General features: G+C 42.4%; 1 protein-coding gene across 1 annotated transcript in view; it reads right to left on the minus strand.

Annotated features, from left to right (window-relative positions):
- The window catches only part of gucy2ca (guanylate cyclase 2Ca), a gene marked incomplete at both ends in the record, with an annotated part of 163,573 nt that overhangs the window by 77,516 nt on the left and 71,523 nt on the right, over nt 1-14,534 (minus strand). The window contains 3 exons of the mRNA XM_084329098.1: nt 308-440; nt 1,912-1,998; nt 3,209-3,313. Of these exons, the coding sequence (XP_084185224.1) occupies nt 308-440; nt 1,912-1,998; nt 3,209-3,313 (325 nt within the window). The remainder of the gene's footprint in view (nt 1-307; nt 441-1,911; nt 1,999-3,208; nt 3,314-14,534) is intronic.

The raw sequence follows: 14,534 nt of genomic DNA on the forward strand, positions 1-14,534 counted from the left end.
CAAATGGAATGATAAAAAAAAAGAATCTTTAAAAAAAATATCAGCTAATTTCGGCCAATCAAAGTCGACTATACAAATCCTTAGTCAAGGTCAGCCCTGATATATATATATATATATATATATATATATATATATATATATATATATATATATATATATATATATATATATATATATGTGTACTCCTGTTGGGGCCTCTTGGACAAGATCGACATTGTAAATAAGAAACATGTTCTTAATGTTTTATCTGGCTAAATAAAGGTAGAATAAAAATAAAATAAAATACAAGATACTCAGAGGGCCTCACCTCTGGTTGGGCTGAGGATGGTGTGGCAACCAAAGTCAGTGATTTTTACCACCATACGGTTGTCGACCACACAGTTGGTGGACTTGAGGCGACCATGAGCCTCAATGTTACTAGAGTGAAGATATGACATGCCCTATTACAGAAACAAGAATATAGATTAGAATAGTGAAGATATGACATGCCCTATTACAGAAACAAGAATATAGATTAGAATAGTGAAGATATGACATGCCCTATTACAGAAACAAGAATATAGATTAGAATAGTGAAGATATGACATGCCCTATTACAGAAACAAGTAATAGAGATTAGAATAGTGAATATATGACATGCCCTATTATAGAAACAAGAATATAGATTAGAATAGTGAAGATATGACATGCCCTATTAGGCTATTACAGAAACAAGAATATAGATTAGAATAGTGAAGATATGACATGCCATATTACAGAAACAAGTAATAGAGATTAGAATAGTAAATATATGACATGCCCTATTACAGAAACAAGAATATAGATTAGAATAGTGAAGATATGACATGCCCTATTACAGAAATAAGGAATAGAGATTAGAATAGTGAAGATATGACATGCCCTATTATAGAAACAAGAATATAGATTAGAATAGTGAAGATATGACATGCCCTATTATAGAAACAAGAATATAGATTAGAATAGTGAAGATATGACATGCCCTATTACAGAAACAAGGAATATAGAGCCTCAATGTTACTAGAGTGAAGATATGACATGCCCTATTACAGAAATAAGGAATAGAGATTAGAATAGTGAATATATGACATGCCCTATTACAGAAATAAGGAATAGAGATTAGAATAGTGAATATATGACATGCCCTATTATAGAAACAATAATATAGATTAGAACAGTGAAGATATGACATACCCTATTACAGAAACAAGAATATAGATTAGAATAGTGAAGATATGACATGCCCTATTACAGAAACAAGAATATAGATTCGAATAGTGAAGATATGACATGCCCTATTACAGAAACAAGAATATAGATTAGAATAGTGAAGATATGACATGCCCTATTACAGAAACAAGAATATAGATTAGAATAGTGAAGATATGACATGCCCTATTACAGAAATAAGGAATAGAGATTAGAATAGAGTGAAGATATGACATGCCCTATTACAGAAACAAGAATATAGATTAGAATAGAGTGAAGATATGACATGCCCTATTACAGAAACAAGTAATATTAGAATAGTGACAGTAGGGATAGACTCAATAGTTCATAGAAGACTGTAATTCATAGAATCGATTACAGTAAGCAGTAGCAGTTCTATGCAAGTTCCATGACAATAGGGTATTGAGGAAATAAAACAAAATTCTGAGAAGAAAATAAGTTATTTTCATATATTGTTGATTATTGATGTTGTGGTCATTGACTGGAGCTGTTAGTTGACCTACCTTTCATTTTACCAACATTTTATTGAGTTGATTAGTAGCCAAAACAATAGCATAATGTTTAAGCCTGTAAAATCTGTTTGGGGCAGTGAATTATTATTTATTTATTTGTTTATTTCTAAATGTGGGTCTCCAGAGGTTGTTTACCTCACAAATTACTTACCTTTGCTATGTCGTACATGACTGATATCTTGAACTCCATGTCCATGAAGGTTTCGTCAGGGTAGGAGATCTTATCATTAAGGACATGCTGTAAATTAAACAAGATTAAAAAAGAAATTGTGTGTGTGTGTGTGTGTGTGTGTGTGTGTGTGTGTGTGTGTGTGTGTGTGTGTGTGTGTGTGTGTGTGTGTGTGTGTGTGTGTGTGTGTGTGTGTGTGTGTGTGTGTGTGTGTGTGTGTGTGTGTGTGTGTGTGTGTGTGTGTGTGTGTGTGTGTGTGTGTGTGTGTGTGTGTGTGTGTGTGTGTGTGCGCGCTGCTTGGCCCCGATACATTTGATTCCCTGTTTATGTAATATAATTTGTGGAACCAAATAAAGTATTAAAATGTGTGTGTAGGTGTGTGTGTGTGTGTGTGTGTGTGTGTGTGTGTGCGTGCGTGCGTGCGTGCGTGCGTGCGTGCGTGCGTGCGTGCGTGCGTGCGTGCGTGCGTGCATGTGTTTTTTTACAGGAATGTTCATGCATCCCAAATCTTTCCCTTTCTATGTCTAGTGGTGTCCGGTACACTCGTTGTGCGTACATGTCTTATCAAAGGAACAATAAAGATACTGCATGGGCAGCAAAACTAGGCCACTGGTCTCTATCACAATAAACTAGACCACTGGTCTCTATCACAATAGACTAAACCACTGGCCTTATATCACAATAGACTAAACCACTGGTCTCCATCATAATAAACTAGGCCACTGGTCTCTATCACAATAAACTAGGCCACTGGTCTCTATCACAATAAACTAGGCCACTGGTCTCTATCACAATAAACTAGGCCACTGGTCTCTATCACAATAAACTAGGCCACTGGTCTCTATCACAATAAACTAGACAACTGGTCTCTATCACAATAAACTAGAACACTGGTCTCTATCACAATAAACTAGGTCACTGGTCTCTATCACAATAAAACATCTACTGTACTCTGACTTAGTTTCAAATCAGGCTAAACATCAAAGGTAATTATAAATTATAATATATTAATGCCATACAAGACTTTTTTTCATTTGTTTTCCTATTTGATTTGCATATCCAGGGTTTGAAAGTAAACTCCAACCACCAGGCAAACCTGGTGAATTTTAGTTGTGGCTGGTTAAGTATTTTTTGCTGCTAAGAAAAGGAATCATGAAAAAGCAACATGGATCATACTTCAGTGGTACCATGGTGATACATGACATGGTGGAACTGGAATTACCACCAAACCATGACAATGTTTTGTAAGGTACTGTACCAGTCAGTAACTCAGACTCACCCTGAGGGAACCCCTCTCACAAAGCTCAAACACCCCAAACACGCCATATTCAAACTTCACTGTGCCATAGAACTTGGTCAGGTTGTAGTAGTCGATACGCAGGAGCTGAGACAGAGGAAGCGGGGTGGGGGTGGATGAGAGAGGACAGGAAAAAACAAAGTGAAAGGTGTTGTTAAATGCATATAAAGATAGAGCGAGGAGATAAAGATAACGTGTATGTGTGCATTCATGCATGCATGCGTGTGTGTGTGCATGTGTGTGTGTGTGTGTGCATGTGTGTGTGTGTGTGTGTGTGTGTGTGTGTGTGTGTGTGTGTGTGTGTGTGCGTGCGTGCGTGCGTGCGTGCGTGCGTGCGTACGTGCGTGCGTGCGTGCGTGCGTGGTGCGTGCGTGCGTGCGTGCGTGCGTGCGTACGTGCGTACGTGCGTGCGTGCGTGCGTGCGTGGTGCGTGCGTGCGTGCGTGCGTGTGTATGGATGCACGAGCGCAGGGGCTGTTAAAATGATAATCTCTCTGACTGGGTGAATCTTTATACTCGTTTAATCACACCTCTGAGGGTTATCACCCAGTTTTCCATACTGAGCCATATATTCCATTGACAGGGAGATAATAGTTGGGTCATCTGTGGCACTTCTGTGATCGTGGAGAGCGAAGGTCCGTTTCTCAATGGATTTGTCATCTAGGAGGGTTAATAAACAAATTTAGCAGAGGTGTCTTTTTTAAAAAGGCGGGGAAAATTTGTGAGAGACCAAAATCCAAAATGGCTGTCGTGGAAATGAACTTTTTAATGGTTTGACCTACAATGATGCACAATACATGGTTTCAGAGCTTATTTTTGTCAAGGAATACATATTTGGTGTTTATATAATGATTTGACCTATTGTTGACCTTCAAATGCAAGATGGCTGCCAATTTTGAGCACCAAAAGGGATTATTTTCAAAATCGTCACAGAGCCTTCATATTAGGCTCTAATGAAAGCTCTGCTCATGATGAGTTGAGTTATGGACACAGGGGATAGGTGGGTATCTTCCACCATAATCCATCCATCTGTGAAAGTCGGAGGCATGATCACCCCTGTTTGCTTCAGCAGGGTGGGTTATTGGCCCCAGATGCTGTTTCCACAAGGTTGTCTGGCTGTGCTTTGTCTGACCTCTCACCCTAGACCTGTCCGGTTTGGTAAAACCTGCTAGGAGTTTCCTCCTACTGGCATAGCTCTCAGGGTTCACTGAGGTACTCAAGTTCCCTTACCACGACAAGGTGAACAGTCAAAAGGGAGTTTTTTTTTCTTTTTTTTCTCAAATATATTTTTAGTTTTTCTCAGAAATACTAAAAGATAATAAATGTGTCAAATCAAAATAAAGGGATGGGGAAACTAAAAACATGACTGGTACAGCACATTAGTGCTTCAACAAATAGCACTCCAAAATAATAATTGATCAACTAGTAGCCTAATGGCAGATTTGAAGGCAACAGCATCTCCCTCTGGCTGACACAGCAACTGAACCATGTAATGTCAAACTGAAAATATAATTGTTAGAATAAAACACACACTAATGAGAGAGAGAAAAGGCTGGTAGAAAATACAAAATACAGAGTAGGGATGGATATAAAGTAAGCTAAGCAGACGATACGTAACAACTTGTTGTTTATGGATGATTAGAACCGGAGACAGAATCACTATTCTTCATCAGAATCTGTTGATTCTCCACACTGACTCCATTCATCATCACTGCTACTCTCATCTGAGCAGTCATGAGATGTGAGCTGCTGGGGCAAGAGAGGAAGGGTATGACGCACTGGCCGGCAATTCCCATTCACTAGTTCCCAGTCGTGACCAATGGGGGAAGGATGTTCTTGAAGGTTGTAATGGAGCTGGCAATATGTAATGTAGTTTCCACATGAAGATCCAAGGAGTCCTCATCAGGTGGGAGACTAATCGTACACTTCTTCTTCAATTTATGCCACTTGGAGGCTCTGGCCTGGCCACACGTAACATTTGCACTCTCAGCGTAAACAATGCTTTCATATCCGCTCTCACTTCATCTTTCAACTCCAGACTCTCACCCACTCATCCCAGGAGTTCTCTTGCCTCAGGAACAACCATCACCTTCTCCAACACCTTCTTATTTCCATGCCCATAGAAGCCTGAGGTGTGGTCACTGCCAGTGATCACGTGGAGAGGTATGATGATGTCTGCAACCTCTTCAGAGAGCATTGCACGACAGTTGATAAATGCATTATTGCGCTTGATCAGCAGATCACCTCTGATTTTTTGCGAGACATAAGCTGCTTGGACAAACACGTCTGTGTCTCCGCAGTCTAGAACAACAGGTCCAGTGTAGTTGGTGGTCCTCACCTTTGCATAGGCGGGGGGAGCAGCATTGTATCTGCCTCTGGATGTTTGAAGACATACTCTCCATTATCGATGCCAGTGCTGAGGTTGGTTGACACTTCTCCCTCACAGTATATGATATCACCCTGCACTTGACCAACTTGTGTTTTCACCTGTTCTTTCACAAGTTTTTGCAATCTGACCTTGTTTCCTGAGTTGACCATGAGTTCACTGAATTCAGCAGCACCTGGGAACCTGTCTTCGGGTTTCGGGAAAACATTTGGGATGTGTGGATGTTTTGCTGCCCAACGATCATGTTCATCATCCTTGATGCTGAAGGGAAGGTCATACTTGTCATTGATGAGAATGATGAGATAAGCATTGGCATGGCGTGAGAAGATGATTGCGCAGATTTTATGCAGGTAGTCAATCCAGTGGTACTCTGAACCATCCCGCTTCCTAGCCTCTCTGTCCTCAGGTGTGGGGGTGGCAAGCTGCCATATCAGACCCATGTCTACAAGGCTCACGTAGTTCTGCGGTTCCTCAGGAACTGGTTCTAGGGTGAAAAGCTCTAAAAATGTACTCTTCACAGTCTTGCGCATTGACCCATCCACATTAAAGAGTGAAAGGCACTCCTCTGTCACGCTTCTCTCAAGGGCTGATTCAAGTTGTATCATATACCAGATCCCTCTGCTAGGTCCACCAGGGCCGCTAGTCCTGATCTCTCCATATGGGCCACCTGCATATGAGCACCAGAAGGTGTGCAGATCTTTTCACTTGCAAAATTCCGTCTCTTATTCCTGTGGATGATTGCAGTAAGAGGCTTGATCTTGGTGAACACTTGCTCTTGCAGTAAAGTCTCAACCTGAGCTTGGCCATCTGGAATTGCAGTCTTAAGGTCATGCAGTAACTCTGGTGAGGCGACCAGGCCAGACTGTAGTGACCTCAGTGTAGGTGAGGAGATGTCAAATGGGTCAGCTTCAAAATCCCTCATGCATGCCTGCAGGTCCTGAACTGCTTGCTCATCCTTTTTTATCCTCGCTGGCTGGCATTCGACATGCTTCCTGTGACAACGCTGGCACTAGGGGCCCCGCTTCACAGTAGACTTCACCCTTGCAACGTTGTTTGCATTCCTTGTTGTTGAGAACAGTTGTTTCTCATTCTGTAAAAGCTGAGTCCATCCTTGCTTTAGCTTTGAGTTCAGATTCATAGGTGTTTCTATCCAAAGATCGAGGGGCTGGCAGGAGTAGGGTAGCCCTGTCATCGACTGGGTAAAGTGATAGTTGAAGAACTCCATTTGCTCATCGGACAGTGAAGAGAGCATTGCCCAGTAGTCTGGCAACCACCTCCCATAGTCATGGTTGTCGTATGCCATCAGTCATGGCAGCATGTTGTAGGTTGACGATAGGTACTCAGAGCCATTTCTTGCATGACATGCATCAAGACATTGTACAAGTGGGTCAGACATCTCCAAGAATGAGACCCAAAAGTCCCCCATGTCTGTGCCAGGCTTCTCATAAACTCTGTTGATCAGCTCCTTCATGTCGCCATCATTCTCAAGATCACAGTAAGCTGTCTGTAGAGCATCTTGAGGGTCAGTCAGTACATTCCGCAGAATGTTGAGGTTCTCCTTGATGTCTTCCGATAGTTATTTGTGCTCAAGAATCTTTGACAGTTGATTTTGGATAAGAACCTCTCTCAAGAGCAGGATGCACTGCACGCCCCCGTCTGTAGTGCTTTCCTCGTAGTGCTTGGTCTACCGACCCCTCCACTACTACCCCTGCTGTAACCAGAGTGTCTGCCATTCCAGAGCCCTTGAATCTCTTGTAGATGGCATAGATGTAGGACATCAGCTGGTGGAAAGCTCCGAGGATTGGGATGATGTCCTTGAACATTTCTGGATTCTCCAGATTCTTCAGCCGCATGGCCTCCATGATGTCATTCACCACTGACTTTATCCACCATAAACATTGACTTTATTGACCTCAGAGATTATTTTTGTGTACTTATACTGTATATTATTCAACTCATCATGAGCAGAGCTTTCATTAGAGCCTAATATGAAGGCTCTGTGACGATTTTGAAAGAAATCCTTTTTGGAGCTCAAAATTGGCAGCCGTCTTGCATTTGAAGGTCAACAATAGGTCAAATCATTATATAAACACCAAATATGTATTCCTTGACCAAAATAAGCTCTGAAACCATGTATTGTGCATCATGGTAGGTCAAACCAAGTTAATTTCCCACGGCAGCCATTTTGGATTTTGATCTCTCACAAATTTTCCTCTAATTTTTTTTAAATACACCCCGGCTAAATTTTTTTATTAACCCTCCTAGATGACAAATCCATTGAGAAACGGACCTTCGCTCTCCACGGTCACGAAAGTGCCACAGATGACCCAACTATAAGGGGTTCCTAAATATGGTAACAACAAAGCCACGAAATAGATTCACAGGTGTTAAAAATGTACGTACTACAGTACATTTATGTACTGCAGTACTACAGCTTAGAACGGGTGTGTTATTTGACATGAAAGGAACATGAGCAGAGAGAGGTGTTCTTTTTGCAAATATCTTTTCATTAAAATAATTTCAACCATAAATAAATGGGGGGGGGGGGGGGGGGAGGAGCTATACATACATAAATGAATAAACAAAATAAATAAAAAAAAGAAAATTAACTAAATCCAACAGCCTTGGTCCAATTAGATTTTGTAGCCACTGAGGCTTTAAATTCTTCATTCTAAAATACATATATCCGGTAAGTATTGCAGCCACACAGATTTCATGTTGATCTTAGGTTCAAACCATCCTTTAAGAATTCACTTCTTTGCCATGGTTGGACCTGCCATACAAATGCCTCTACTCTGTAGGTTCAGGGATATTTGAATCCAATGCAGGACACACAGAGATCATTCCATCCAAAAGATTAGATAGAGACTTGCCTCCAAAGATTTTCTATAACCATGCATTCCCAGAACATACAGTATAAAGGAAATTATCCAATGCACCTGTGTTACAAGATTTACCAGTTATAAGTTTAATTTGGAATGCACAATGAGGGGTAATATAAAATATGTAGGCTAATTTGTAATTAATCAGTTGATGTGCCCGTTTTTTTGTTTTTTGTTGAGCGGAGAGCTTAAGGGGAACTTCGGAGTATGGGAAAGGGAAGTGGTCTGGGTTTACACACTTAGCTAACATTACAGTGTGTGAACATTACAGGACGCCTACTTGCTCATCAACTGAAGCGTCAAGCTGCCTCTTATCTGATTCCCCAAATCACAGACCCCTCTGACAATTTTCTAGCCAGCCCCCCTGATATTAATGCTACAGTCGTACCATTTTATTCCACTCAGAATGCCCTGCTGACACCAACATGAACCAATGTTTGGACAGTTTAGAAACACCTACTATTGACCCCACTACTGCAGACATTTCGACTCACCACACAATTTAGATGATACAATCAAGCAATCAAACCAATGCAAAGTAATAAAGCCCTGGGCCCGGATGTTTACTGTTGTGGAACATTATTTTACCAAGTCGAGTGAGCTTACAGAAATTGAGATTGAGTCAATGGATAGGAAAAAAATATAGTTTATTCTGTGCAGAGAGTCTCAGTTCGATACAGAGAGCGGAAAACAATCTGTGAAGTGAGCCGCGAGCCCAAGGATTCTTTCAGCCTTATAGTAAAAGAAATCAAGGTTTTGCATACAGAAGAGAAAGTCAGTTCTCATAGCAGCGTGGGATGAATACTGATAAGCTGCATCTGGCCCTAGCAGAACCTAAGATATTTAGTTACACAATCATTATTAATAAGAGGGGGCCCTGTATATTCCTTTTCAAATAAACTGTAACATGCTGCCCCTCCTGCCGGGCCATGGACTGTTTCTCTCTGTTTGCTCTCCCCTGTGTTGTTTGCTGGTCCATTGTCTTCTGTTCAGTGTCTAATGTCAACTGTTCGGTGTTATCTGTTCTCTGTTTGCTGTTCAAGATTAGTTTTCTGTTATCTCTAGTCTTTCAGGGTTTTTTGTGGTCACTCTCCAGTGAGTCAACTATAAGGTATTGTTTGTGGACTTCTTGGTAACAAACTGGGAAAACGTCCTCTGCCTTGATTGTCCTGCGTGTGGGTTCCATCACCACCCCACATGGTAACATGAATGCCCAGCATCAGCAAAGTGTTTATTGAAAGCTAGGCAACCCTCTTTCTGTCCACAAATCAAACACTCACCACATTTAATTTGTAGGTATTGAAGTAGAGGTTTTGTTTTTGTTTGAGTTTACTGCTTTCCAAAAAACATGCAGGGTTTGAATAGGAGATAGTAATTATGTGTAAATAATCATTTGATTTCTCACAGGTGTTTCTCACATTTGTTTCTAATGTGTCTAAATGATGACCAATATGATGGAGCCCCAGAGTGACCTGGCTCTGTTCCTCTCCTTAAATAAAGCTGATAATTTGGGTGAAAACCAGGGAGTTACTCATTCTTTTATTCTAAGCTTTTTCAATGGTGCATGTTTGTGACAGAGAGAAAGGTGTTTTTTTAGTGTGAAAAAAAATCCAGTGCCAATTCAACATCTAAGGCTTGCTCACTAAAAAAATTCGTTCTCTTTGAAACAGTGTGACATTTGTATTCAACAGAGTATTTCCGATACATGCAATATGGCAGTGCTCACTAATTCCTAGCTTGAAAACACCACAATAATTTTGTCAACCCTATTGGAAAAGATTAAATCAATTAGGGTAGACCTAGAGTACTCTTTTAGATTTGGCCTAGTGGGTTCTGTTATCAGCTGGGATTCATTGAGTTTACTACTAACCTTGAGACAATATGATGTATTATTCAGCCAGTTCAGATGAAAGTCACCCACACCAATGAATACTGAGAGTAGATCTGCTATTTTGTCTGTGGAACCTGTATCAGCAGATGGGAGTCTATAGAACCATACCACAATTACTGAGTTAGGCCCTAACTCAACCTTCAGTGCAAGAAATGCAAAAGAAATTGTTATGGTGACAGCATTTAGAATTGTTACAGAGAAACCTGATTTAACATACAGTATATAACCACCCCACCTCCCCTTCCAATTATGTCTATTATATATATATATAGGTATATAAATTGTAATCCTTTAGAGCTACATCCAAGTCATTTACACTCTTTTTGAGCCAAGTATCTGGATCAGTGGGTCTCATTCCCGAACGAATTTACGACCAAAAATGTCCTCTCAGGCAGATTTCTGTCCATTTAAGACATATTAGGGCTGGTAGTGCGAGTCCCCAAATTTTCCTGAGATCAGATTTGAGCATGGCTGAGAGCAGATTTAAGAGTGCTGAGGAGCACACTTATGATTGATTGACTAATTGAACATTTTATTAACTTGACAGACTGTGTTCTCATAGTGATTCCTTCATGTTAACGCTACAGGCCTCCTTGGAATTAATTACTTAATCATAATTAAAATAAACATGACAGGGCGTGGCTAGGTGAGCAATGGAGTAACACGCTTTTTGTTCTCGCTCCCGTCGAGCCTCTACTTTCTGTTATTTTATCTTAATTTAATAAGCTTACGGATTTACAAAACTTAGTGAATTTTACTCAGGGTACATTTGTTCAAACCGATGGTCATTTTTTACACGGACAGATGGCATCAAACCTACGCAAATACGGATTCGTCCCGACTACAAGTAGGCCTGAAAAAGCCTCGACTTCCATTTCTGGGCCACCACCGTCCACACCGTCAAAGATGTCCGGCGTGGATACCACAGCCTTAAAGGCGGAGATTCTCCTCGCGCTGAAATCGGAACTCGCAGAGATAATACAATCGGAATTGAAAGGTGCACTTTCCAAAGAGTTCGACTTTATCAGAAATGATTTGAAAGTGATGAAGGAGGAAATGCGAAGCTGTGTAGCGACACTGCGTGTGGACATGAACAAAATGGAGGTTGCGGTTAAAGACGTGGAGGGTGGTCTCTCGAGGTGGTTGGACGAGGTGGTAACTCTACAAACCACAGTCGAAGACTTAAAGACGGAGGTGGTCGGTCTCAGGGGAAAGTGTGATGACATGGAAGGAAGAATGAGGAGGTGTAATGTGAGGATACTCGGAGTGGCTGAGACGGATGGCTCAAGTTCCACTGCGTCGGTCTCAAGGCTACTGAAAGACGTGCTGCAAATGGATGATGAAGTGCTGGTAGACCGCTCGCACAGAACACTGGGGCCGAATAGGACAGACGGGAAGCCCCGTGCTATCGTGGCTAAACTCCACTATTACCAGGACTGTGTCGAGGTGTTGAGCCGGGTGCGCGCTCAGGCTCCATTACAGGTCAACGGAATGTCTATTGCAATCTTCCCCGACTATGCCATGGGCGTCGCGAAGGCCAGGGCTGCGTTTACGGAGGTGAGGAAGCTACTACGCGGTCGTGAAGGCACCCGGTACGGCATTCTTTTTCCAGCCCGACTTCGCATCACGCACGGGGGAAAAGAAAAAGAGGTGAAGCAATGAGCTACGTCAGAAAGAACATTGTACACGCAGCAGCGGGTGAGACCACATAGAAAGAGAGATGTATCGATGTGTACATGCTGCTTGTGATATGCAGGTGATGTGAACAATGTATCATATTAAGTTCAACAGGACAATATATGTATAGAGGCTACTGTAATGTCTACTGTGTGATCATCTATGTGTAGCATCATCTGCCTGGCATTGAGAGGACGCCACTGGACACCATTTACCAAGCTAAGTGACTCACCAATCTCCAGCTAATTCATTGCCCTATACTTATGATGTACAGGTGATGTGAACAGTGTATAATTTTGGCCCCAATAGGACAATGTGTGTATACACATACAGACATATAAATATGTACACACATGCTCACACCTATGATGACGCACGTGCTTGCACACCTAATGGATGCACTATCTAGAGATTCTAGGCGTACCACACACACGTGGGCGCATACTACGCGCATGCACAGACACACATGTAGACACACATACACGTTTACACATTATACAGATACGGGGGCACGGACCCACACACTCACGCCTACACACCCATACGTACACCTTGGCTGTGTCCGATACATCCATACACACACACACATAGGTTCACGTGCACGCAAATGCACGAACACTGAAGGGCATATGCCCAGGTACACACCCATTTGTAGACGCATGGACACACGCACACTCCCACACCTCTTCCAATTTATTTTATTCTATATCACCCAATCAGGCACCCTTTTTTATGTTTAACGGGGCATGTTGGTTGCCCTTGCTCGGGAGTAAGATGTTTTGCCTTATTTCAGGGCCTGCTTGATGTGAGGTTGTTAATGTTAATATATTATTGTTATGCTTACCATTTACCGTTGCCACCTATATTACCCTACCTGGTTGGGTGTATCCCACTGGACAGCTGAAGACCATATAATACCAAGATCTGAGTAAAGACTTTTTACTCTTACTTTTCTTTTCTTTCTCTTTATTATTTTCTTTTACCTAAGGGGCTTGACGGGGGCCTGAGCGGCTGGCTCCATAGGTAGAACACCTCCAACACAAGCACATTATGTGTGGATTAGTTTCTGAAGGGTATTTTGGGCACCTTGTTTTTTATAGGTGTCAGGGGGGGGGGGGGTTACCGGACTTGTACATTCAACATGCTTAACTGATCAGACGTCTGTTTTGCTTTTCACCTGCAGTTGTGCTGAGCTCTCTCTAGGTTCCAGATGCATGGCCTCTCTCATCTACTATGATCGACACGGGTGATACCATGGGGCTGGAAGGGTGCTCTGTCAATTTCGTGAGTTGGAATGTTAAATCACTCAACCACCCAGTAAAGCGTAAGAAGGTACTTACACATTTAAAACAACTCAATGCAGACATAGCGTTTTTACAGGAGACGCATTTAAAAACTGCGGACCATGCTCGACTGGGGGGAGGGTGGGTGGGACAGATGTATCACGCCAACTTCCACACAAAGGCCAGAGGAGCAGCCATTTTGATAGATAAAAACACGCCATTTACTATGTCAAGTGTAGAGGCCGACCCTGTAGGGCACTATATTATAGTGGTGGGGAAACTGCATTCATTTCCGGTCATTTTGGCTAATATCTACGCACCAAACTGGGACAACCCTTCGTTCTTCACCAGCCTTTTTTCTCGCCTACCGGATATGACCTCGCACCATCTCATCCTCGGCGGCGACATGAATTGTGCACTCTCCCCGGTGCTGGACCGTAGCTCGCCTAGGAAGGCCCCCCAGTCCAGCTCGGCCCGCGCAATCCGGCGCTTTCTTAAATCATATGGGGTAGCTGACGTGTGGCGGTTTCGTAATCCTACATCCAGAGGATACTCCTTTTTCTCCCCGGTCCATAATACCTTCTCGCGCATAGACAGCTTCCTCCTGGATAAGAGACTCCTTCCCCTCGTAACCAAATGCGAATACGGAGCAATAGTTATCTCACACCATGGTCCCTTAGTTATGAAAATGAGTATCCCGAATACACGGCTCGGCCACCGCCAGTGGAGACTCAACCCGTTGCTCCTGTCGGAGGAAGCCTTCACACGCTTCATCACCTCGGAAATTACATTATTTCTCGACATTAATAAGACTCCCGGAATGTCTTCTTTAACCATTTGGGAATCACTGAAGGCGTACTTAAGGGGACAGGTGATTTCATATTGCGCCAACCAAAAGAAGATAAACACGGCACGCCTTAAGCAACTGACGGACGAGATTTTGGAGCTAGATAGAGTACATAGCCACTCGCCATCAACCGACACGTTGAAAAAACGTATATCGCTGCGAACTGAGTTTGACCTCCTATCAACGCGACAGGCTGAGTACCTCATTACTAAAACGCGACAGGGGTACTATGAACATGGGGAGAAGGCCGGACGGATACTTGCCCATCAGCTGCGACAAAGAACTGCCAACCAGTCCATCCCCACTATCAACGATGAGCGGGGCTCAAAAGCCACTGACAACC

The sequence above is a fragment of the Notolepis coatsorum genome, assembly GCF_963971535.1.
Source record: "Notolepis coatsorum genome assembly, chromosome: 14".
In the NCBI taxonomy this organism is placed as follows: Eukaryota; Metazoa; Chordata; class Actinopteri; order Aulopiformes; family Paralepididae; genus Notolepis; species Notolepis coatsorum.